The sequence below is a fragment of the Ovis canadensis genome, chromosome 2 (genome assembly GCF_042477335.2).
Source record: "Ovis canadensis isolate MfBH-ARS-UI-01 breed Bighorn chromosome 2, ARS-UI_OviCan_v2, whole genome shotgun sequence".
NCBI lineage: Eukaryota > Metazoa > Chordata > Mammalia > Artiodactyla > Bovidae > Ovis > Ovis canadensis.
In genome coordinates this window covers 66389478-66414147 of record NC_091246.1, presented here as the reverse complement: position 1 = coordinate 66414147, position 24670 = coordinate 66389478, and the positions used below count along the sequence as shown (strand labels likewise).

At 38.7% G+C, this 24670-nt stretch overlaps 1 protein-coding gene and 1 pseudogene across 2 annotated transcripts in view; one reads left to right on the top strand and one right to left on the bottom strand.

The window, feature by feature from the left end:
• The window catches only part of TRPM3 (transient receptor potential cation channel subfamily M member 3), a 596910-nt gene that overhangs the window by 192579 nt on the left and 379661 nt on the right, over nt 1–24670 (bottom strand). For both annotated transcript variants that reach the window (XM_069574093.1, XM_069574094.1), the window contains one exon: nt 1886–2009. In XM_069574093.1, coding sequence (XP_069430194.1) covers nt 1886–2009 — 124 coding nt within the window. The remainder of the gene's footprint in view (nt 1–1885; nt 2010–24670) is intronic.
• LOC138433115 (histone-binding protein RBBP4 pseudogene) lies at nt 8240–9512 on the top strand (annotated as a pseudogene).

The following is a 24670-nucleotide window of genomic DNA, read 5'->3' as shown; positions in this document are numbered from 1 at the left end:
CAATAAAATACAGTTGACATTTCAGCAGAGACCACGATTAAGCAACAAGACAATTACCAAACAGAAAGAATCCCAGGGAACTGTCCTATAAAATACCCAGAAAAGTACATTCAGCCTCATTTGGTTTTACAGCTTCCAACTAGTTCCTAGAATTTTGAGCCTGACTGCCTTTCTAGGAAAGTTGGAGGATGGCTGAAATGTAGAGTTCTGGTAAGCTTTCACAGTCACTGACCTTAGCATTGTAAACTCATTAATAGGAGAAAATCCCTTCTGTGTCAGGCAGAAGCTCAGAGTTTCATGCCCCTCTTAAAAGTGGAGGAAACATGGGCTAATAGTTTGTGAGCTAACTGCCTCCAAGATGGGAGGACAGCAGTGGCACTTTCAGGATTGATAGAGGCTCTCCTGGGATGCTGGCAGTCATGATTCTGAACCTGATCTCCAAGTGGGCTTCTCTATACGGGGCAGCCAGACTACTTAGGTCAGGTACTCAAGAACTGGAGGTACTGTCCCATTCTCCTCACCTCACTCCTTTCATGCTAAACCTAGAAGCTGCTGAAAGGCTTTTCACAAAGGCTATGTGATGCTTTCTGGAGTTTGGTCTTGTTTATTTGAGTCAGGTATTTTTTTCTAAATATTTAGTTCTTTAAAGTCAGAAATCACCTCCTTCTCTCCTTCCTGGCAGCCTCAGTGAGCACCACTGTGTGCCAGCCACTGTCGCATACATAGGGACACGGTTGTGAACAAGACAGTTCCAGCCCAGCTCTGGGGAGCCTGTAGTGTGCTGGGGAACTGGATGCAGGCAGCTCACTCCAGCTCCTCTCACACGCCCTGCCTCACAGCTGATCCGTTTAGGGCCTGGCCCTGGTGCCCCTCTGGAGGAGCAGTGCACCCTCACGGCCGCAGGAATAACCATTCTAGGATGCTCAGCAGACTCGAGACTGTCCCGGCCTGAGTGCGGCCGCTGCTCAGGGGTGCACTGCTCTTCTACCTCCTCATCAGCAGGTAGGCTCCCATGGCCTTTGAGAATAATCTCATCTCGCTGAGGCCCACCACGAATAGACCTAGAGTGGATGATGCACTACCTTTGCTTCGACGAGACATTTCGGAATAAAAATACTTACCACAGAGATGGAATACCATTGGTTTTCAGTCTAGTTCCTGATTTACTCATCAGGTGACTTGGAGTTTCCTCATCTAGAAAGTGAGGGTAACAACTGTACCTCTCACATTGGGACAGTTGCTAAGATCACATGAGTTAATACGTGGAATGATCTGGCACTCTGCCTGGCACATAGCAAGGGCTCCTTCAGTGTTGGCTCCTGCTATTTCTGCTCACCCTAACTGAAGGTCTCTGTGATGGCACATTTCTAAGACATTTTCCTGAGATGTGAGAAATGCTTCTTCAGTAGCTACAAAGGGCAGTTCAGAAATTATAGAAATTTCCAAACTTCCTTGAGTACATTTCTTCATTTTCTACCTGTACAGATGAACAGATTAACCTGTACCCTGAGCCACTAAGATCGATGATACTAAGATACTAAGCACATCAGTAATTCACAACTCACAAGCCAAGTGAAACCCTAAGAGGATCAACGGAAGCATTCTCTGGGAGGAAACCTATGTTCTCTCTTCACCTCATTGTACTGAGGCAACTTCAGTAGCAAATGATGCTAGAACCCTGCTGCCCACACTTCATTAAATCTAGGCAGAAAACACAATGTCTCAGCTATTGAGGGAAGGAAGCTACAGGAGCCAGTGGAGCCTGAGGATGGTTGTGAGCTTGGCTAGAAAGGAGAAACAATTGGTATGTGATTCAAGAAAATGGTTCAACAGAGAGAAGGGGTATGGGGAGGTCTCTGCCACCTACAGACACACTGTTACCTACCAGTTCTTTCTTCTTCATGCACTCCATGAGGATGATGAAGAGGTGCTGAGCTTGGGTTCGAGTGTATGTGAAAGTCTTCTGGATGGTTACCAATAGCTGGTCCCTCAAAGATTCATTTATAAGTCTGTAGTGAAAAAAAATGTTGAAAATGAGTTAACTCAGATCCTATCTAGTACATATTTTTGACAAGTATAGAATACAAGAAAACATTTATTTTAGATAGGAGCTTTTTCTTCCAGTATTTTTTTTTCCACAGCAGTTATTTTATAATCTTTTTTTAGAAAGTACATTTGAAATTAAATCAATTTTTAAATCTCAGTACTTAAATGAGTAAAGAATGAAGATGGATTTGGTTATTTTTATGGTTCTCCTTTTTTTCTTTTATATGGCATATATCTAATGCCCTCTTGCTCAAGTGCTGTTATCAAAAAATACCTTCAATTAATCCTTTGCATCTTGGTAAAAACTTACTATATTACCTATTTGAAGGAGATTTAAATTTCAACTTCATGTCCAACTGTGGAAAGAAAAAAATTATCTCAATGAGGGATTTTTGAGTATCAATGAATGAGGAGAGATAGGACTTAAGTTTCCTCTAAAATCATTCCATGGAGATAGTAGCTGATCTGGTTCACAATTCAGGTCCTTTTACTGTGCTGTTTACCAACAAAAGCCTGAACCATAAAGAGGTATCATATTGACCACTTTATTAAAAGATAGTTTTTGTATTATAGAAGTGTGAATTAAAGCAAGGAAGGTGTGTCATTATCAGTCAAAGCTTAATTATCTCTTGAATATGGAATAATCACAACTAATTTTAACTCTTTTATCAATAGACTGGTGAGAATGGGCTACCTCCACCAGCCATCAAATAGCTGGAATGAAAATTCACTTTATATTGATAGATACTATTTCAAATCAGGAAGATAAAACTGCTCCTAAGGACTAGGGACAAAATTATCATAATTTGGCTATCTTTTACAATTGACAAACCACCTTCACACAAGAAGTACTAACAACGCCTAGATAAAAGAGTATACTATAATTATTATCTCATTTGGTACCTACAAAACACTTGATAGGCAAGAGATTTGTCCAATTCAAAAGGGAAGAACATTGTAGCCAGAAAGAGCCAGATACTTAAGACCATTAAAAAAACAAGTGGCAAAACCAGAACCAGAACCCAGCTCTTCTGATTCCTTGCCTAGTGCTCTTTCCACTCCACCATGCTGCCTCACATGACACCAAGTGCAACGCAAGTGTGCTTGTACACCTCTTGGTGAACACCTCTCTTCATCACAGTGGCTACTTACACAGGGAATTATGATATTACTGACCTGCTGTGCTCCAGGACTGAAGATTCACTTAGACTCACTAAGCTGGATACTATGGTGACCCTACTTTGAGGTGAGTGCATTCCTAATGACAGATTTATACCAAGGACCCTGGAATGTCATTCAGCTCAATGGAGGATTGTGTTACCCCTTTTGCCCCACAGGAAGATTTATACCATGAACATACACATTTAGAAAAAGAGAATGACCCAGATAAAGTTGAAAAATGATACCAAATCCTCACAAGATTACTGAATTATTCCATAGGACTCCATAGCCTTGGGTGTAGACCAGTTTCAAGGCATTCATTCATTCGTTCATATTCACTTGACAATTGCTTAGTGGTATCTATTTAGTGCCAGACACTGTGATGAATGCTAAGGCTACAGAGATAAATGAGATATACACACTCACAACCAATTGATTTTCTAGAAAAGTCAAGACATGAGATATACCTGGGCATATGTCTACTTGACAGGTAACCTGGTGGGTGAGTCTAGAGATTTTTGCAATATAAAGTGTACATAAATGTTACACATGATTGACAACAGAAGAGACTCTTCTGATTAGCCACTTGATAGATTCAATCATTCATCTGCAGGTGTTTAATTCTGACAACAACTCAAAATTTGTTTTCTATTGCTAACTGTTTGTAATGAAATCCCAGTTCTCTGAGGTCATTAACTTTTGAGGGATCTGTCTGTCACTGGTAAGTAATTTGTCACTCTGTAAAAACTGAGGAATGATGTGCAACTTAGCTGATTGTGGGCCTTGGTGGTTAGGAGAGCTAAAGACACTAAGCATCTTATACTTTCTAGTCCAATTTCACAACTGACTAAAATTGTGGCTTTGGTTAAATCATTTAGCAACAGAACCCACAGAGTTCTACCTCTAGAAGTACAAGAATTCACCAGTTGGTGTTTTCCAAAGTGTAGGATAATTGTTACTGTTGGAGCAGAGATGGATGTAGGTGAAACAAAGGTGATATAATCCTTTCAAAGCAGTAAGTTATATTCAGTAAACATTAAATAACTGCCATTCCTGGTTAACTTCTTTTTCTATCCTCCGACTGCATCAAGGGGAAAATTTCATTTCTGTTGCTTCTTTGCCTATAACAGCTCACAAACGCTTGCAAATCCCCCCTTTTGGCAGAGAAATAACAGGTTTTAGATTGCACATTCTTTGCAGAGAATTTAATAACACTGTGTTTAAAAAGATACTGTATAACAGCTTGACGTGTTCATAGTGCATGGTTTATGACTCACAACGGGTTTCACTGAGATAATCTCATTTAATCTTCATAACAGTATGTGAGAAAGGAAGGTATCAATTCCAGTTCCAGAGGAGAAGACTGTGGTCCTAAGAGGTTAGATGTCGTGTACAAAGTCACAAAGCTTGATGATTGCTGTGCTTTAGTTGGGTCTATTGAGTCCAGCCTTTCTTCTATGGTATTGCTTTTCCTCACTGAAATCTATAAATGTCTTTCACTTTCCTAATCATCTGCACTGGAGGTAGAAATTTGAGTGTATTTGTTGTAGGAAATTGCTTTTCTTTGGTTTGACATGGAGAATATCTGAAGGAAATCAGACAAGATTGGAGAAGACAAGGGGAAACTGGTAAATGTGGACAGTGGAAAAGTGCATTTATTGTAATACCTTGAAGATGACATTTGCTTCTAATTGTCCACAAATATTTTTAATGCTGACACAGATGTCTTCCATTTGGCACAAATTCTTACTCTGTCTCTCCACCACACCCTTCTTATTTTGTGACTACCTCCTTATGATATTGGGAGACCTACTTTCTGGAAATTATTACTTTCTTAGCTCTTTGCAATTTTTTTCCTGCACAACATTGGAATAATTTAAAAATCTTGACTACTATATTTAATCATGAGCAAAAATAGAAATAGCCCATTTTAGACTTCTTTTTATGGCACTAGAATGGTGATTGAAATTTTTTTTGACACCAAAACATGGTCAATTATTATATAAAATTTTAGTTCTAGATCTGGGTCTTTGACAAAATCTTGACTATTTATGGAAACTGTTGATTTGTGGCTCCATATGTACCAGTGCTATTTTTGGTAAACCTCAAATTAGAAGGTTTTCTGATTTAGGAAGTGTAGTCACTGAAGTGAGGAAAATCTCTACACTCTGGCATTTGTGTCTCCATTTAAATGCTGTACTTGTGATCTGCAGCTTTTCAGATGAGTCACAGGGTTATTTGAAATAGGTCAGTGTTTATTCAAAGCTCGAAGTAACCAATACAACTTCCCACGGTTTGCTATTAGTATTCTGTTCAAATGCTGGCAATTTAACCCACATGGACATATTTTTCTCAGAATGAATTTAATTATCTGCAATATCAAAGTTTTGTTCCTAGATTTAAAAATTGGAATGCATTTAGAATTCAATGGGACTCGATAACTAGGCTTAGGCTAATGGCTTTCGGGGAAGGAGACCTTCTCATGCCCCGACAGACACTCTATTAACTTATTCAGATACAATATGAGAAAATTTTACTTGTATAAAGAATGATTGTTAATAATATCACAATTTGATACTTACAAACTATCATTTCTCATGGAATCTTTAAAAAAAGAAATTTTATTATTTGCTTAAAGTGAAAGTGAATTACTAAATTCAACATTTAAGAGCACAAAAAGTTTACATCTTGTCTAAGGTCACAGAGACTAGTATTTTTCTCTTCTTCTCGTCCCTTTTTTACTTCTTCTTCTTTACCAACAATTATAATTCCCAAATGGATGGGGTCACAGGTAACAGCATAATTCTTCTCAAAGAAGCAGGACAGCATCATGAATAAAAGCATCGTGGTCACCAGGGGCAGGCTACCTGGAGTTCAATTGTCACTTGCTGGCTGCGTGATCTTGTGCAAATTACTTAGTATTTCCATGTCATATTTTTTGTATATGTAAAATAGGGACTATAATAGTACTTATCTCATAGACTTATGAATATTAAATGGATTAACTTTGCAAAATGCTTACAAATGTGACTGATACACAGCAAGTCTTACGTAAGCATTTACTATTATTAAAGCACAGTCCTACAGGGACTTCCCTGGAGGTCCAGTGGTTAGGATTCCGTGCTTCCACTGCACGGGGCCTGGTTCAATCCCCAGGTGAGGATCCTGAATGCCACATAGCATGGCCAAAAAAACAAAACAAAAACAAAAAAACCCAAGCACAATTCTACAGTGCTCCTTGGGAGGGTCACTGACCAGTTCCTCTTGTCAAGAAGCACAACCAGGGGCTGGGGCCTCTGTGTGTTATACATAGCTCTTTCTTGGGGTCAACAGGGCTCCGCATACCTTCGGAGAGGTCAGAGATCACCATTCTTTCTTACATTTCAGGTAGAGATACTTAGATTTGGAGGCTTTATGATAATGGAAGTTTGCAAACACCCCATGCAGGCATCTAAACATCCATTCAGTTCACTCAATAAACAATATTGGTGCTTACTATGTGGAAGGCAATAAGGCTAGGGGTAGAGAAATGAATAGTATTTAGTCCTAGCTACAAGTAACTCACAAGATTGTAAATCACATATTCTAGTCATTTATTAACAGAACACACTCCAAATTTAGGAATGTAAAACAGCATTTATTTATTGTGATGATAATTCAAGAATTCAGGCAGAGTATGGCAGAGGTGACTCATCTTGCTCAAATGGCACCAACAAATCACTAATTGGTTTCTTCTCTATCCTCCTCTACTACATTCCCTGCTGCTGCTGCTGCTAAGTCGCTTCAGTTGTGTCTGACTCTGTGCAACCCCACAGACAGCAGCCCACCAGGCTCCCCCGTCCCTGGGATTCTCCAGGCAAGAACACTGGAGTGGGTTGCCATTTCCTTCTCCACTACATTCTCTAGTGTTGATCTAATGGTTCCCTTACAAGGCAAATATGATTCTGTGACATCCTTTTTAAAACCCTAAAATAGTTTCCCATTACTAGCAATATAACATCTCAACTTACACATGGCATTTAAGACTTATGGTCGCTCTCCAGGCTAGGCGCATCCCCTGCCACTCTCTCACACATATTCTATGAAACACTATTATCATCTGAACACACCAGACTCTTGCATGTTTCTACATCCTTCAACTTCCTGCTTGAAATACTCTCTACATCTGATCCCATCACTCAAACTCATCATTTGTAATTCAGCTCCAAGTCCACCTCCTGTGTGAAAATCTCTGATTGCCACTCTATTGATGTTCTCATAGCACTGGATACTTACTAATTACTATAATTATTAGGCTGCATGGAAATTATTTATTAACATGTATGTAGGTTATGCACACCTTGAAGGAGTGAATGCATCTTAACAGTGCCTGTATCTAAGCTCTAGCAGAGTGCACAGTTCAATATTGGTTCTAGAAGAATGTTTGTGGGTTGACTGAGGGAATGAGAGGCCACCTGTTTTGTGGCAGTTGACCAGGTGGTCTTCCCCACTCCCCTGTGCTCTATGTGTTGGTATGAACTTCAAATATGTTTGGGAGAACGGAAGAAGTGGCATAGGGTTTTCTCCCTGCAGCAATCTGATTTTCTTGATTCTTTTTTCAAAAAATCAGATTCCCCTCTGAGAACTATACTAGGCCTCTGTGAGTTTTCTTTAATCTCACATGATACTTAGGAAGAAAGTGGCCACCAAACTCTAAAGCCTATATTTGGTTCTAATTCTGAAGGCTGTTTCCCCCTTGGAGTAGCTTTGTTGCCCTTGTCAGGAGCTTATGCACTGCTTCCCTTATGATGCTTAGGGCGATGTCTTGCCCCTAAGAGTGCTCAATAACTGTTTGAAGACTTTAAGGCTTTTGGTGATATCAAGATAAATTTCCTTTACATAGACTCTTGGTGTTTTTAAATTCCATCTGTAGTAATTATATGACATAAAATCAGCTCATTGGGGAAATAATAGAGGCTGCGTGTGCAGAGCAAGTGCCCGCAGGCTCCCACAATGCTCAACCCTGGGATCCCGGCCCGCTTGCCTACCTGCCATGGCCGACAAGGAAGCAGCCTTTGATGATTCAGTAGAAGAATGTGTGATCAACGAAGAATATAAAATATGGGAAAAAACACCCCTTTTCTTTATGATTTGGTGATGACCCATGCTGTGGAGTGGCCTAGCCTAACTGCACAGTGTAACCAGACCAGAAGGGAAAGATTTCAGTATTCATCGACTTGTCCTGGGGACACACACGTCAGATGAACAAAACCACCTTTGACAGTCAGCGTGCAGCTCCCTAAAGATGATGCTCAGTTTGATGCTTCACACTACAACAGTGAAAAAGGAGAATTTGGAGGTTTTGGCTCGATTAGTGGAAAAATTGAAATAGAAATCAAGATCAACCATGAAGGAGAGGTAAACGGGGCATGCTATAAGCCCCAGAACCCTTGCATCATTGCAACAAAGACTCCATCCAGTGATGTTCTTGTTTTTGACTATACAAAATATCCTTCTAAACCAGACCCTTCTGGAGAGTGCAACCCAGACTTGTGTCTCCGTGGACATCAGAAGGAAGGCTACGGGGTTTCTTGGAACCCAAATCTCAGTGGGCACTTACTGAGTGCTTCAGATGACCACACCATCTGCCTGTGGGACATAAGTGCTGTTCCGAAGGAAGGAAAAGTTGCGGATGTGAAGACCATCTTCACAGGGCACACGGCAGTAGTAGAGGATGTCTCCTGGCGTCTGCTCCATGAGTCCCTCTTTGGGTTGGTTGCTGATGATCAGAAACTCATGATCTGGGATACTCCTTCAAACAATACTTCCAAACCAAGCCACTCAGTTGATGCTCACACTGCTCAAGTGAACTGCCTTTCTTTCAGTCCTTATAGTGAGCTCATTCTTGCCACAGATCAGCTGACAAAACTGTTGCCCTGTGGGATCTGAGAAATCTGAAACTAAAGTTGTATTCCTTTGAATCACATAAGGATGAAATAGTCCAGGTTCAGTGGTCACCTCACAATGAGACTATTTTGGCTTCCAGTGGTATTGATCATAGACTGAATGTCTGGGATTTAAGTAAAATTGGAGAGGAACAATCCCCAGAAGATGGGCCACCAGAGTTGTTATTTATTCACGGTGGTTACACTGCCAAGATATCTGATTTCTTCTGGAATCCCAACGAACGTTGGGTAATTTGTTCTTTATCAGAAGATAATATCATGCAAGTGTGGCAAATGGCAGAGAACGTTTATAATGATGAAGACCCTGAAGGAAGTGTGGCTCCAGAAGGACAAGGATTTAGAACATGTCTGCATTTGTGATCCTTAGACTCCCCTTTCCTTCCTTTCAACTTTGAGATTGATTTAACACTGGTTTTGAGACAGAGACTTTGGTTATCCCTCCATAATAAGTTCTATCAACAATGTTATTAGTTCAAACAGAAGGTGTTTTCTAAATATTAACTGGGGGCTTCTTGATTCAGCAGAGCCACAGACTTATATTTAACTATTCTTTAGGAATTTTCTAGTAACAGATGTCTAAAAGTAGCCACAAAAAGGGGAATATTGTGTGTGGTGATTTTTCTTCTTATGCTATAGTCCCAAGTTTTTCAAACTCATTTAACTAAAGGCTAGAGTGAGTAAGAAATACAGCCAAGTGAGGTAGGTGTCTGAGCCATGAAGTATAAATACTATAAGATGTTGTTTTTATTCAGGAAATAGGGGAGATTCAAGTCATACAAACTCCTACAGCTGAACTTTCCAGGATGCACATTTCCTTACACAGACCAGTCTCTTCTCAGTTTCTTCATTTAAGTCAAAACAATGTGTTCCTCTTTCCCCATATATTTTTGCATGTTAGTGTATTTCTTGAGCTGTTTTCATATTATTTCTTTCCTTTCAGTGAAATGGTTTTTTAAAAAAACTTGTGACCACCAACTTGTAAGGATGTATGCTTTTACCTGACAGTTATACCACAGGTAGACTGTCCAGTTAAGTTGAGAAGAATGAATCAATAGCTTGTATTTGTTTTTAAAATTAAATTAATCCTGGATAGGAGTTGCTTTTTTTTTTTTTTTTTAAAGGAGTTAGTCCTCGACCACTAGTTTAATACCATCTATATTCTGGGTGACCTGCTTCACCAGCAGGCCTGTTACTCTCCTTGACTAACTGTGTAAGTGGGTATAATGCAATAAGTTGCTTTTCTATATAAAAAAATCAACTCACTGTGATAACCATAATGGAAAAGAATATGAAAAATTATATATATATATATTTACTGAACCACTTTGCTGTAAAGTAGAAATTAACACAACATTGTAAATCAACTATACTTCAATAAAATAAAATTTAAAAATCAACTCAACATACATCTACATTTTTTTTTCAACTAATTTCAGGTCAGACATAGAAGGGGTGAGGTCAGTTTTGCAATCTTTGGAGTGGGTTGCCATTTCCTTCTCCATCTATAGAGGATAGAATATTATAATTAAGGCTCTGTGATATGGTGCTTCTGGCTGGAATCCAGTTCTTTCATTTACTAGTTGAGGGACCTGAGGCAGGTTATTCCATCTCTTTAATCCTCCATCTCCTTATGTGTTGAAAGGGGATAGACTATGTCTTCATAGATTGATACACTCAGAAAAAAGGCTTCCCAGATGGTGCTAGTGGTAAAGAGCCCACCTGCCAATGCAGGAGACTTAGGAGATGTAGGTTTGATCCTTGGGTCGGAGAAAGGCGTGGCGATCCACTCCAGCATTCTTGCCTGGAAACTCCCATGGACAGAGAAGCCTGGAGTGCTACAGTAGTCCACTGGGTCTTAAAGAGTGGGACATGACTGATGCCACTTAGCACACATGCACACACACAAACTTAGAAAAAAAGATCAGGTATATAAAGCACCTAGCACTGTTTCTTGTACTTAAGAGGTGCTCAATAGTAAGCAGTTTTTTGTTATTATTAAATACCCCAGGGGCTTTCACACCTGCAAAGAATCCTAATAATGCCCAGATCAGGGGTGAAGCAAAGTACTGGGTATGCAAGTTAGCTGGAGGAGACAAATTCTATGGAGAAAAGAAAAATTGCAGTATTTCTAATATAAAAGTTGGATGGAGCAGGTCTGTGAATGGGATGGAAAAGGCTATAATTCAAGACCACTTAGAAGGGTATCAATGAAGAGAATTCATTAGCTCATATTAAATTCTCTAGGCCTGAATATTGGAGTGGGTAGCCCTTCCTTTCTCCAGGGGATCTTCCCAACTCAAGGATTGAACCCAGATCTCCCACATTGCAGGTGGATTCTTTACCAGCTGAGCCACAAGGGAAGCCCAAGAATACTGGAGTGGGTAGCCTATCCCTTCTCCAGCAGATCTTTCTAACCCAGGAATCAAACCGGGGTCTCCTGCATCATAGGCGGATTCTTTACCAACTGAGCTATCAGGGAAGCCCTCATCAGTGTCCAGTAAAAACAAACAAGTGATGCTAAGATAACCTAAAGCCACTATTCTCGATAATTTTACATCATCTTGAAGTCTTAGGATCATAACTCTTACTTGACCTAGATCTCCTCCTGAATCTTATATTTTGATACTTCTGGAAGACTCCAGAAATATGTGTGTTCTAGGAAACATGCTAATCTGAAAATCCTGCTGAGGAATTTGAAGTTCAGGATAAAAGAATGATACAACTTCACAACAACCACTTTACAGATGAAGAATCTGAAGTCTGCAGAGTTAAATTGACTCATTAAAGATTATAAGCTGAAAGCATCAGAGCTGGGTTTAAAGGACAAAAGAATCAGGAGGAATGATCTTTGATAATAAATTATACTAATCTAAATATACAGTCTCAATTCAGTGGTTTGTTTAAATGACTAGACACAAGAAGAGATTTCTTCTGTTGTATCACTGAGACAGGATTTTAGATATCTTATGCGTAAGGAGACTGAGGAATGTGATTTCAAGGATCCACCACCACTCTCTCAGAGTTACTTTCTTAACTTAGCAGATGCCCAAAATTCCTTTTAGTTAATTAAAAGGCGAATATTTTACTCAATAATTAGAAGCCCTGAGAATACCTCTTGGGATAAGTGATATTTAACATTAAATTCACTTAGCTGTAACTGACTGATATTGATGGTTTTCAGGAAGAACTATCTGACTAGGAAGTTGGAGAAGATATGAATAGAATGCAGAAAAGAGACCAACAGACAGAAATTACTTTGCCCAAGCTTTTACTGAGGATCAGCTTCAGATACAAATGGCTTCTAACAGCTAAGACCTATTAGAAATAGTACCTCTGATCCTGTTTGCACATCTAACCGAAAAAAGTTGTTTATCTATGCTTTTCCTGAGGGTTTCCATCTAGCAATGTCAGGTAATTAGACAGATCTTCAAGAAGCTGCCTATTACTGGGCAATGCACATACCTCGATAGCATAGTCTGCTCTCTGGCAAATTCCACCTACCACTTCCCATAGAGTGATGTGTTTACATTCTTTCTTTCTACCTGCCTACCTACCTGTCTGTCTGTCTGTCTATCTGTCTACTTTTTTAAACCCACTCTACAATCCTGAGCCAGACATATTAAACAGAAGGCATAGATACGTATACAAAAGGAGACAGAAGTAGGTGGTGAGTTGGGGTTGAGGGTGGTGGTAAGAGAAGCAATTAATACATTTCATAAAACAAAGTTTGTGCTATACATCTTATATTTGGCACTTCATAAAGACAGATTAATCTCAGAAAATCCTAACTAGACTGTAACTCCATGGATGCATGGATTACACGTTAATATAAAGGAGTACTTGTGGACTCCTTCTCTCTATGTCCATGGAGATGCTGAAGACCGAGGCTTTTGCTCTGCCCCTCTTATCTTTATTTCCCTCACCCATCTCCTTTTCCCCTTGTACATCACCTTTAAAAATGTTATACATGTTTATTATGTTTATTACTTATTATCTATCTAACCTTGCTAAAATTTAAAATGTAAGCTCCACAACAGCAAAAATGTTTATTTATTTGGCTCACAAGTATGTTTTTGACCACATCTAGAATAGTGCCTGGAACATGGTACGTGTCCAAAAATATTGGATGCCTGAGTACGTGATGTTGGTTGGATATAAGAATGTAATTTAAAAATGAAGGGAACAATTTCTAATAACAGTGGAAATCTGTCAGACATTCAAGGGTTCTCAGTGCGGTAGAATCCAATTATAGAAATGTCAGAGCTGTGCTAGCTATTAGCCACATGTGGCAATTCAAACTTACATTTATTACAATGAAATAAAATTTAAAATCCAATTTCTTAGTCACTCCAGCCACAATTCAATGGCTCAGTGCCTATCTGATTGGACAGCAGAGATATAGGACATTTCCATCATCACAGAAAGTTCTATTGGACAGTACTGCTCTTGAGGCAGACAGAGGTGCCAAATCCTCAGCCTGAGGCATGGATCTACCAGGACGTTAAGGTGGAAAATCCTGAACAGTGTTGGCGGCATCTCTACAATGTCTCTTCTTCCCCTTGCCTTTGGTTATGAATGTGCCCAAGAGTTGAAATTGAATTGTTGCCACAGGATACAGGGACTGCCACATGGTCAGGTAGCTTCTCTGTTGCCAAAATTGTAAGGAAAAAACATACTCTGATTTCATTCCAAGTGAAATCCCATCAGTGAATACTGCACATAGCCAAGCAAGAGGAACAGTCAAACTTTTATTGTCTTAGGCCCTGTATAAAAGACAGAATGAGAGCTGGCTTGAGATGTATAGGCTCCTTGGGCAGGCAAAAATGTTGGCACCTCTTCAACTGACCTGCTTTAAATGCTGGTCCAATGTTTAATTCAAAGGAGAAGTTAACCAGCATGCAAAGCAAGAGGGAGAATATGGAAGCTGGGTGCAGACCCCTCTGTTGTCAGGAGTAACTCAGATCTGAGGCAAGCAAACCTCCTGCAGTTCCTGGATCTCATTTTCCTAGGAGACAAGACATGCAGCTCCTAAGAGCCGACATTCCAGCCACATCTGCCTGGACAGACCACTCGAGCTGTTTGATGCTGAACTTTCCTCACCTCTCCTCAATTTCCTCATTCATAAAATTGAGATAATCATCATAGCTAACTCAAAATGTTTATGAAATAAAGTGTCTAGATCAGGCTCTTGTATGTAGATCTTTACAAAAAGAGCAACTTAATCCCTCAAGTATGCACTTGTGGGGAGGGTCAGGGATGTGGAGGAAAAGAAATGTGAGTAGCTCAGTCATGTTTGACTCTTTGCGACTCTATGGACTGTAGCCCACCAGGCTTCTCTATCCATGGGGATTCCCCAGGCAAGAATATTGGAGTGGGTTGCCATACCCTTCTCCAGGGGATCTCCCCAATCTAGGGATCAAACCCAGGTCTCCCACATTGCAGGCAGATTCTTTACCATTTGAGCCTCCAGGGAAGCCTGGAGAAAAAGGAATAGGAAATACCAATTCTCTTCTAAAGTAATTTGTCAAAATATTCCTTCTAACCCCACATCCTACACTATGAGATGTTGGGACAAATGTAATTTTATCTATTTTTGTATGTATTCTGTGATGAATTAGTTCCTAGCTTAAAAAAAAAGTTATTCTTTTTCTAGCAAATTATCCATTGGCAATTGCACTTTGTCCCTCAGTTCAGCTCCAAACATCGCCCTACAATAAAGAGCTTCCTGTTGTTCATATCCTGTTTATTATGCTTGTGTGAAAAGGCTCATCTCATTGGGTAATTTAAACACTGATGTGCTTCACAGTGTTGATAAAAAATTGACTTATTTACTAAGCATCTTTTAGGCAGATAAGTTTCTTATTTTTCCCTTGGTTTCATAATTCAGTGTGCTGCTTGATGACTGCCTGGTAGTAATCTATGCAGGCTACTTACAAGATTTTGTTTTTATTCTAGAATAAGAGTAGACATCTGTGATATTTTGATTATAGTTTTCCTTCTTTGCACCATTGCTAATCTATCACAGTAATCTTTCTTCTGAGTCCAGATGTGGTCTCAGAATCATTCTCAACACATCATTCTATGGCGTCTCTATCAGTTGATTATTGTTGACACTCAAAATAAAAACTTGTCATCCCTCCAGCAGAGATTATAAAATCTCAAATATATTATCAAACGGGGAAAATGAAGATCATAGGGTCAAAGAGCTCCAAACATTAGCTGATCTCCAAGATACTGAACTATGGTTTCCATGGTTTTAGAGAAGCTGATTTTTAGTTTTTTACTTAAGACCTTTAGGGGTCACTGCTCATGGATGGACACTTCATTCACATTGAATAAATCCCAAAACACAATGAACATGTATATCAACTCAAGAATGATTGTCCAACAATTAGGACAGCAAAGGAAAGGCTTTATTGAAGCTGAATGGAGACTTTTCTGGACGACAGAAGTATAAACTTGTGTTAACCTTGGAGTCCTACTTCAATGCATCTTTAGTGCTTCTCTGGATGAAGAAGCTTTTATAAGAAGGCAGCTACTGCTGTAAATAGTTTTCATAAATCCTGTGGTTCATAATCAACATCTGAGAATCACACAGGGAGTCTGACGAAAATCCATTAAGAACATCCCAAACATTATCTATTATTAATGATACAACTGGGTGAGATGTTAATACACTGTATTTTTAGCAGCTGCAGGTTCTAATGTCCGCCAGATTGATTCAGAATTCCTTTCCTCTAAGGTAGAAGGATTAAATACCAGGACAGTTTATTATCTATACCTCACTCAGATAATTTTTAAATGTATTTGTTGGTTTTAAAGCTCTCATGAGACAGAAACTATGCACTGAACTTCAGAAAGAAAAGTTTCCTAGAAATTAGGTGGGTAAAGAAATGTCATGTCAATCCTATTATAACTGAATCACTTTGCTGTACAGCAGAAATTAATCCATGGACCCTCTCATTGGAACCACCTGGGGTTTTGGTTTCAAATAGTTTCCTGCATTCCAGCCCAGCTACACTGAATCAGGATACTTAGGGGACTGTCTTTTATTGCTTTCCAAGTGATTCTCAGCCATGCCCAAATGTGATGACCACATGCTTATTCGGAGTGTTTTCTATGTAACAAATGGCTGAGAGTCAGCTAAGCAAATCTCAGAGGAACACAACTGATACCTCTGAAGTCTTCACTTGCACTGATGCGCTGTCTGAAAGTTGTGGGCAGTGGTTCCCTAAAAAAGACTTCTTTATGGTGATGGATTACCCAGCTCTGTTTCTCTCCTGTTTGCTCTTTATTTCAAGGCACATTTCCCCAGCTTACAGTTGAGCAATTCTAAAGTAAATTTAATCAATATAGAGAATGTATTGGTCAATTTAGATCAATAAAAGTTTTCACTGGCACTTTCCTCAATAAATTATCTAGATTTTTTTTTTAAGTTAATCCTTCATTATCCCCACGTAGACATGGATGGATCAAATAGCAAACTCTAAGAAAAAAATATTTATTTTATTTTGCACTTCCCTAAACAAACAAAGCTAGTCTAGCCTTGTGGAACTTAGATACAATGACATAAGTATCCATATATCTTTATATATTCCACAAATAGAAAAACTGAAGTAATACTCTCTTCATAAAACTTACTCCGTCTACTCCAACCTATGCCTCTTTCTGCTTTTTGGAACTCAGTAACATCTAATTGAAAATTATTTTTTATTGTACTAGCTCAATTGTACTTCTCAAGTAAATGCCTAAAACAAGCATTTGAAAAATACCTGGTGATTGATTGATTTGAAAAGTGATGTTATCAGTCCTACTTTTAGGTTTTCACTTAAAATTTAAACACACATACACACATATATATATATATATATATATTATTTATATGTTAATATATATATCCTTGGAGAAGGCAATGGCACCCCACTCTAGTACTCTTGCCTGGAAAATCCCATGGACAGAGGATCCTGGTAGGCTGCAGTCCATGGGGTCGCTAAGAGTCAGGCATGACTGAGCGACTTCACTTTCGCTTTTCACTTTCATGCCTTGGAGAAGGAAATGGCAACCCACTCCAGTGTTCTTGCCTGGAGAATCCCAGAGACAGTGGGCCCCCGTCTATGGGGTCGCACAGAGTCGGACACGACTGAAGCGACTTAGCAGCAGCAGTAGCAGCAGCAATATATATACTTAATTATATTTAATCAATTTTATGGTATTAAATTAACATATCAATTCCATTACATTGAATTTGAGTATATATAAATTCAGTTTAATAAAATATATATACACACACACTGAACACTATACTGTCTCATATAATCTGTCCCCTTTACCAGCTTTCCTTCAACCTGTTCAGATTGGTTCTTTTTTCTGTGTTGAGCTGCATAAAAGAGGGTCATATGTTAGCTTTTCCTTGGATCATTCATACTCTCAGTTTAGAATATTAGTATTTGATGGGAAAGGGGAAAAGAAGCAATAGAGTCATTATATTGCCATTTTGTGGATAATTAACGTAAATGTTCCCACTGACTGATTCTCATGAGGAATGCCACACTCAAGAGCTGTGTGCTCTGGTGACACTTTATACATTCATCATGTATACTATGTATACATGTATACTAGTTACTGGTACTCATGCCTGTGTTGTAGATTTCCAATTAATCTCCAATGTGCCACATCCTGCCTAACCTCTTACAGTGAAAGGTTAACTTGGAAAGCAGTTTACAAAGGCAGCAATTAAAAAAAATAATAATAATAAAGGCACCAGTATTCTGTGTCTGTACAAGACGTTTCCAACGTTTCTTACTTCCCTTCTGAGGTCACAAGACAGAATCCAGTTTTGACATGCTTTTTATAGAAAATTCTAGAAAAGAGACAAGGCAAGATGAAATTAACAACAAATAAAATGGACACGAAGTTGGCATGCTTGCTATTTGTTTCCTTCTTTCTCACTTGACATTCCAATTATGTCTAAATCATGCTGGAGTACCATCCATCAAGATCAATTACTTTCTTTGGACAGATCTCACAGAGACAAATGACAGGCCTGTGGCATCCTTCAGCTTTAGCTAGAACTCTCTTGAGGAGCAGAAGGAACCAGTGGCCACCACCCAGAAAGACATGCCTTAGGGAATACAGTCTACACCTGGAGTTCTAAAATGATACTTTCCTGATGGATTTTCTCGTCTTTGGTCATTTTCATGTTCTTTGGAAACAAACCTGTCACATCTCTGTTAGGATACAGTTATATAATTTGAAGCCATGCAACAAATTTTCCTTCATTTCCACTTTGTATTTCATTTATGCCTTTACTTCATCTAATTCACTTTCACTTTCAATCCAAAAATGTAGGGACCCCATTGTTGTGTTGCTGTTTAGTCACTGAGTCATGGCCGACTCTTTGTGACCCCACGGATTGTAGCCCACCAGGCTCCTCTGTACATGGGATTTACCAGGCAAAAATACTGGAGTGGGGTGGCCATTTCCTTCTCCAGGGGATCTTCCTGACCCAGGGATCAAATTCATTTTTCCTGTTTTGGCAGGTAGATTCTTTACTGCTGAGCCACCAAGGAAGTTCCCTTTAAACAGACAAATCAGACTTTTATCTTGAATACATTATTCACCTCCTATATTTGAAATCGAGCCCTTGCTCATTTATTCTTCACAGTACCTGAGGCAAATTCCATGGGCACATAAGGATGTGAAGTCTATCTGTGCCTGCCCCGTTGATGACCTTCCAAAAGCTATGACTACTTAAAACTTTAAGGTTTTCTGCTTCTTTGAGTTCTGCTTCTTGCCTCAGGTATCTAAAAATGGTAAATCCAGGTGATAATTTTGGGCATAAACTTGACAAAATAAACACAAACATCAATAAAACAATTTGGATGAAGAAGGGGCATCATCTCAGGACACACATTCATTCAGATGTCTTTTTCAGGCTGACATTTTTCATCAGTGGGTACTTGCTCACTAACTGATAAATGAAGGGCTAGACCATATTTCTCTGAAATCTGAGACTTGAGTTGACAATTATCAAGCAAAGTAATCTTTGACTTGCTCTTCAGGCACCTACAATTGGAAGGGTATTCCTGACTAGGAGTAAAGCTGGTCATCTCAGGCAACACAGCAAAAAGGGGAATCCTAATATTTAAAAACTGAGGTAACTAAATCTAATGCTACTTGGATAGCAGTCATCTATTTATGCCTACAGTGCTGAGTCATTCATGATGCAGAAATAACATTTGATAATATTTCTACAGCAATGAAATTAGTCAGGGAAAGTGACTTGTGACTCATTGTAAACTAAGACAGATGAGAAATAGAAAATCCAGTACATCAATAAGGAAAAAAACGAAGTCTGACCATTTTTTTTTTCTGATAGTATATGCCTCAGAACAGAGATGGGGAGAAAAGATAAAAATAAGAATTTAATTGTAATTGTCTCCTAGTTTATCCAAACCCACAGCACTGAGATAGTCTGCCTTTTTCTACCTCACATAATCTCATCTACAAAAGTTAATCAGTTTTTCCAATCATAGTTTGCTTCCAGAGTCATTCCCTTTCAGATTCATGTTCTTGAAAGGTGGTTATTAGCAGAGAATTTAAAGTCAAAATATCAAGTTCACAAAAGTTCAGATACAAAGTATGTAAATTTTTTTCCACATCTTTAGGATTATGAAATTGAAAAGCTTTAGAGCTGAATATAAAAATTTATAGTCCTTGGGCATATATTATTCAACAACTTGTAAATGAAGTTAAAATTTTAAAAATTGTATTTACATTTCTAAAGTAACTGAAAAATAAAAATAAATTATTTCAAACCCCAATTCAGGTTTCATAAACCAAGTATATATGTTCCCTATATTCAATATTATATGTACAATCGCACACTTTTATTTGCATGCTGCTGCTGCTGCTAAGTCACTTCAGTTGTGAGCAACTCTATGCAATCCCATAGATGGCAGCCCACCAGCCTCCACCGTCCCTGGGATTCTCCAGGCAAGAACACTGGAGTGGGTTGCCATTTCCTTCTCCAATACATGAAAGTGAAAAGTGAAAGTGAACTCGCTCAGTCGTGTCCAGCTCTTCGTGACCCCATGGGCTGCAGCGTACTCTGTTTATATGAACATAGTTACGCATTTATATTTACTTGTAGTGAAATATGTCTCAACTCTGTTGGACTCTGTTGAAAATCAAAGAAAAATGCTTCTTGATGAATAAAGTCCAGCTGGGTCATTTTTTTTTTAAGCATATAATAGGCACACTAATGATTTTTAAAACTGGCTGCACATGTGTGGTTGGACAATTTCTTATCAAGTTAAATAAACATGATTAATTCTGGCAGTTATTCAGAGGGCACACAGAAACATTCTGAATGCATTTGATCATGTTAAATTTATAACTGCTTTCCTGAAGCAGAGCATACTTTTATCATAATATTAATATATATATATATTTAGATTTAGGGCTTTCCATGTGGTTCAGATGGTAAAGAATCCACCCACAATGTAGGAGACCTAAGTTTGATCCCTGGGTTGGGAAGATCTCCTGGAGAAGGGAAAGGATACCCACTCCAGTGTTCTGGCCTGGAGAATTTCATGGACTGTATAGTTCATGGGGTCGCAGAGAGTCAGACATGACTGAGTGACTTTCACTCACTCATATTTAGATCAGCAAATATAATGTTCCCTTTTAGTCTTCTATGTTCTTAATAATCATTTTAAAAATTTTCTGAAAATTATTGGTTTTAATTTTAATAATTCTAAAGATATAAAAATATCTTAACTCTTTATCTTCGTACTAGTTATACTCATTATAGGGCATGGTATTTCTGACTCTTAATTTTAGAGTTGGGGTATGATGTTCTGGGTGGGGGAAGGAAAAGAATCCATATGATATAGAGCTGATCTGCTTGGATTTCAGTTTGTAACCAGAAATGCATTGATTTTATCTTTTTAGAATACACATAAAAATAAAAAATTAAATTATAACAAAAAGAGAAAGCTGAAGGCAGCTTAAGTATACTTATATATTTAAAAGATAGTATCATTGAAGTACTGTATGAGGAAACAATAGAGCATATACCACAAAACACATTTCAGTAAATTTTTATAATATACTGAACTGGCCTGGGATCATGGGCTGTATGGCCTGGAGAAAGCACTTAATTTCTCTGTGTATCTGTCCCCTAGGTTAAATAATATATAGAGCCATGCCCAGCTCCAAATGTGTAATATTTCTCTTATATTAAAACAGAATCAGGAAAAGCAGCTTATCAGAGATTTCAACATTTTTCAAGGAACCCAACCCAAGACAACGACAAAAAAACAAGCACAAGGTCCATATTTTCATTGTATATAAACCTGGAAATCTGAAGTGCTGAGGTTTCTTGAAAGGAAATATGCATTCTGAGTGCAAACTTACATCTACTTTGTAGGAATACAACAAAACAATGCCAGCACTAAGACAGAAAAAGTGCCAAAGCTAAAGGCTATATACATTCTTTAATAACTGATTGTTATATTTAAATTAATGAGAACTACGGCTAAGTTTTTAATAAAAGCAAAGCATCATTGGACATGAGTTTGAGCAAGCTCTGGGATGGGAGATGGTGAAGGATAGGGAAGTCTGGCATGCTGCAGTCCAAGGAGTCACAAAGAGTTGGGCACGACTGAGTGACTGAACAACAAAGCATAGCTGAGGATCTTCAACTTTTATTGGTAACAGACACAGGACCATGTAGGCAAATATTCTGTTTAGTTTGTTAACTATAAAATGGACTGGTACTTACCATTAAAGAAGATAATGATAACTTCATCGAATTTGCCAGAAGCAAACTCTAACTTGGTGCTTTTCTCTTTTAATATCAAAAGTTTCAACAGGGCCTAAAGTCACTGGAGAAGGCAATGGTAACTCACTCCAGGACTCTTGCCTGGAAAATCCCATGGACGGAGGAGCCTGGTGGGCTGTAGTCCATGTGGTCAGGAAGAGTCAGACATGACTGAGCAACTGCACTTTCACTTTTCACTTTCATGCATTGGAGAAGGAAATGGCAACCCACTCCAGTGTTCTTGCCTGGAGAATCCCAGGGATGGTGGAGCCTGGTGGGCTGCCATCTATGGGGTTGCACAGAGTTAGACACGACTGATGCGACTTGGCACAGCAGCAGCAGCAAAGTCACTGTCAGTGTTCACAATGTTAAGTTGAGAGCTCTGTGCCTCTGATTTTCTTCCTTTCACATGCCTAGGTACACGAACTAAGGGCTAGTACCTGTACTAACTAAGGGAAGTGTGCTGCTTAATGCCTTACCAGGTGTGCTCGGCTGGTGACAAAGACAAGAGGAGGAATGGGGAGAGGAGAAATGGCATTGAGTTGCCATGCTGAGTCTGTTTTAAATTGGGCTGGGTGAGGGAGAGGCGCCAGAGGGAGTGGTCCGAGTAGACAAACTCACCTGTCATTACTATTATTATAATGATACACTTGTCAGTTTATAAGACTTGCTATGAGCTCTTTGAGGGTAGAAATAGTTTTTTTTTCTTCCATATCTTAGTGCATGGCACCCAGTAGACACTTACTGTATATTTATGGGAGGGATGAATAAAAGATGCCCAATTCCTTTGGGGTTTCTTTCTCCCATTACATCCATGAGTTAGAATTGATTAGGTTAGGAAATTCCTTTTTTAAAACTTCAATAGCTCCTTTGAGTTCTCCTCCTTAAAGTCACCCACATCTTCAGATGAATTACTTCTAATCATCTGCAGGAGGGGATCTCAGATGCAGGGGCTGGCTGTGCAAGGAAGTCCTCCAAAGGGTTGGTGCCTTGGACTGTTGAAAGCAGCACGGGGAAGGGAGCTGCTAGATCAAGGAAAGTGTGTGAAGGATTCAAGATCAGTTTACACAGGACCAGAGTGGTTACCATTATAGACAGTCCACTCTCCAAGCCAGTCTAGAGGGATATGATGGGACAGGGCACCAAACGCTTTTGTAAACATTTAGTATTTGTACACACATAGCAGCTTGGGAAAGCTAGTGTTTGGAGGTCAAGCCTGGAAGTTGCAGATCCCAGCTTCTCTCAAGTTGCTAACCTCCATTATGTGGTCCAGGTTAGTTGTGCTTCACATGTAAAAACCCAGTTTCTGTGCTTTTTAGCCATTTGTGTGTCTTCTTTGGAGAAATGTCAATTTAGATCTTCTGCTCATTTTTTGATTTTTTTTTTTGACATTGAGCTGCACAAGCTGTTTGTATATTTTGATTAATCCCTTGTCAGTTGCATAGTTTGCAAATATTTTCTCCCATTCTGTAGGTTATGTTTTCATGTTGTTTATGGTTTCCTTTGGTGTGCAACAGTTGTTAAGTTTAATTAGATCTCATTTGTGTATTTTTATTTTAATTACTCTAGGAGGTGGGTCAAAAAAGATATCATTGCAATTTAAGTCAGAGAGTGTTCTGCCTATGTTTTCCTTTAAGAGTATTATAGTATCCATCCTTACATTTAGGTCTTTAATTCACTTTATTTTTGTGTATGGTGTTAGAGAGCGTTTTAATTTCATTCTTTTTCAAGTGGCTTCTCAGTTTTCCCAGCACCACTTATTGAAAAGACTGTCTTTTCCCCATTGCATCTTCTTGCTTCCTCTGTCACAGATTAGACCATAGGCGCATGGGTTTATCTCTGGACTTTCCATCTTATTCCACTGAGCTAGATTTCTGTTTTTGTGCTAGTAACATACTGTTTTAATGACTATAGCTTTGTAATATACCTTTGAAACTGCAATGAGGTATCACCTCACACCTGCCAGAATGGCCATCATTAAAAACCTACAAACAATAAATGCTGAAGAGGGTGTGGAGAAAAGGGAACCCTCCTATGGAGAAAGTATGGAGGTTCCTTAAAAAACTAAAAATAGAGCTACCATATGATCTAGCAATCCCAGTCCCTGGCATATATCTGGAGAGAACCATAATTCAAAAAGGATACACACATTCTAATATTCATCGCGGTACTATCTCCAACAGCTGGGAGATGGAAGCAACCTAAGTATCAATTGACAGAGGAATGGATAAAGAAGATATGGTGTACGTATATAATGGAATACTATGCAGTCATTAAAAAGAATGAAATAATGCCACATGCAGCAACATGAATGGACCCAGGGAGTATCATACTAAGTAAAGTAAGTCAGGCAGAGAAAATCATATAATATCACTTATATGTGGAATCTAATAAAAATGATACAAATGAACCTATTTACAAAACAGAAACCAACTCAAAAATCTCAAAATCAAACGTATGATCACCAAAGGGAAAACATAAATCTTTAAAACAAATTTATGATTATCAAAGGGAAAACATGGGGAGGGGAGTGATGAATTGGGAGATCGGGATTAACACATATATGCTACTATACATAGAATAGATGACAACTGATGACCTACTGTATAGCACAAGGAACTCTACTCAGTATTCTGTAATTACCTATATATGAAGAGAATATGAAAAATAATATATACATATATATATTTAT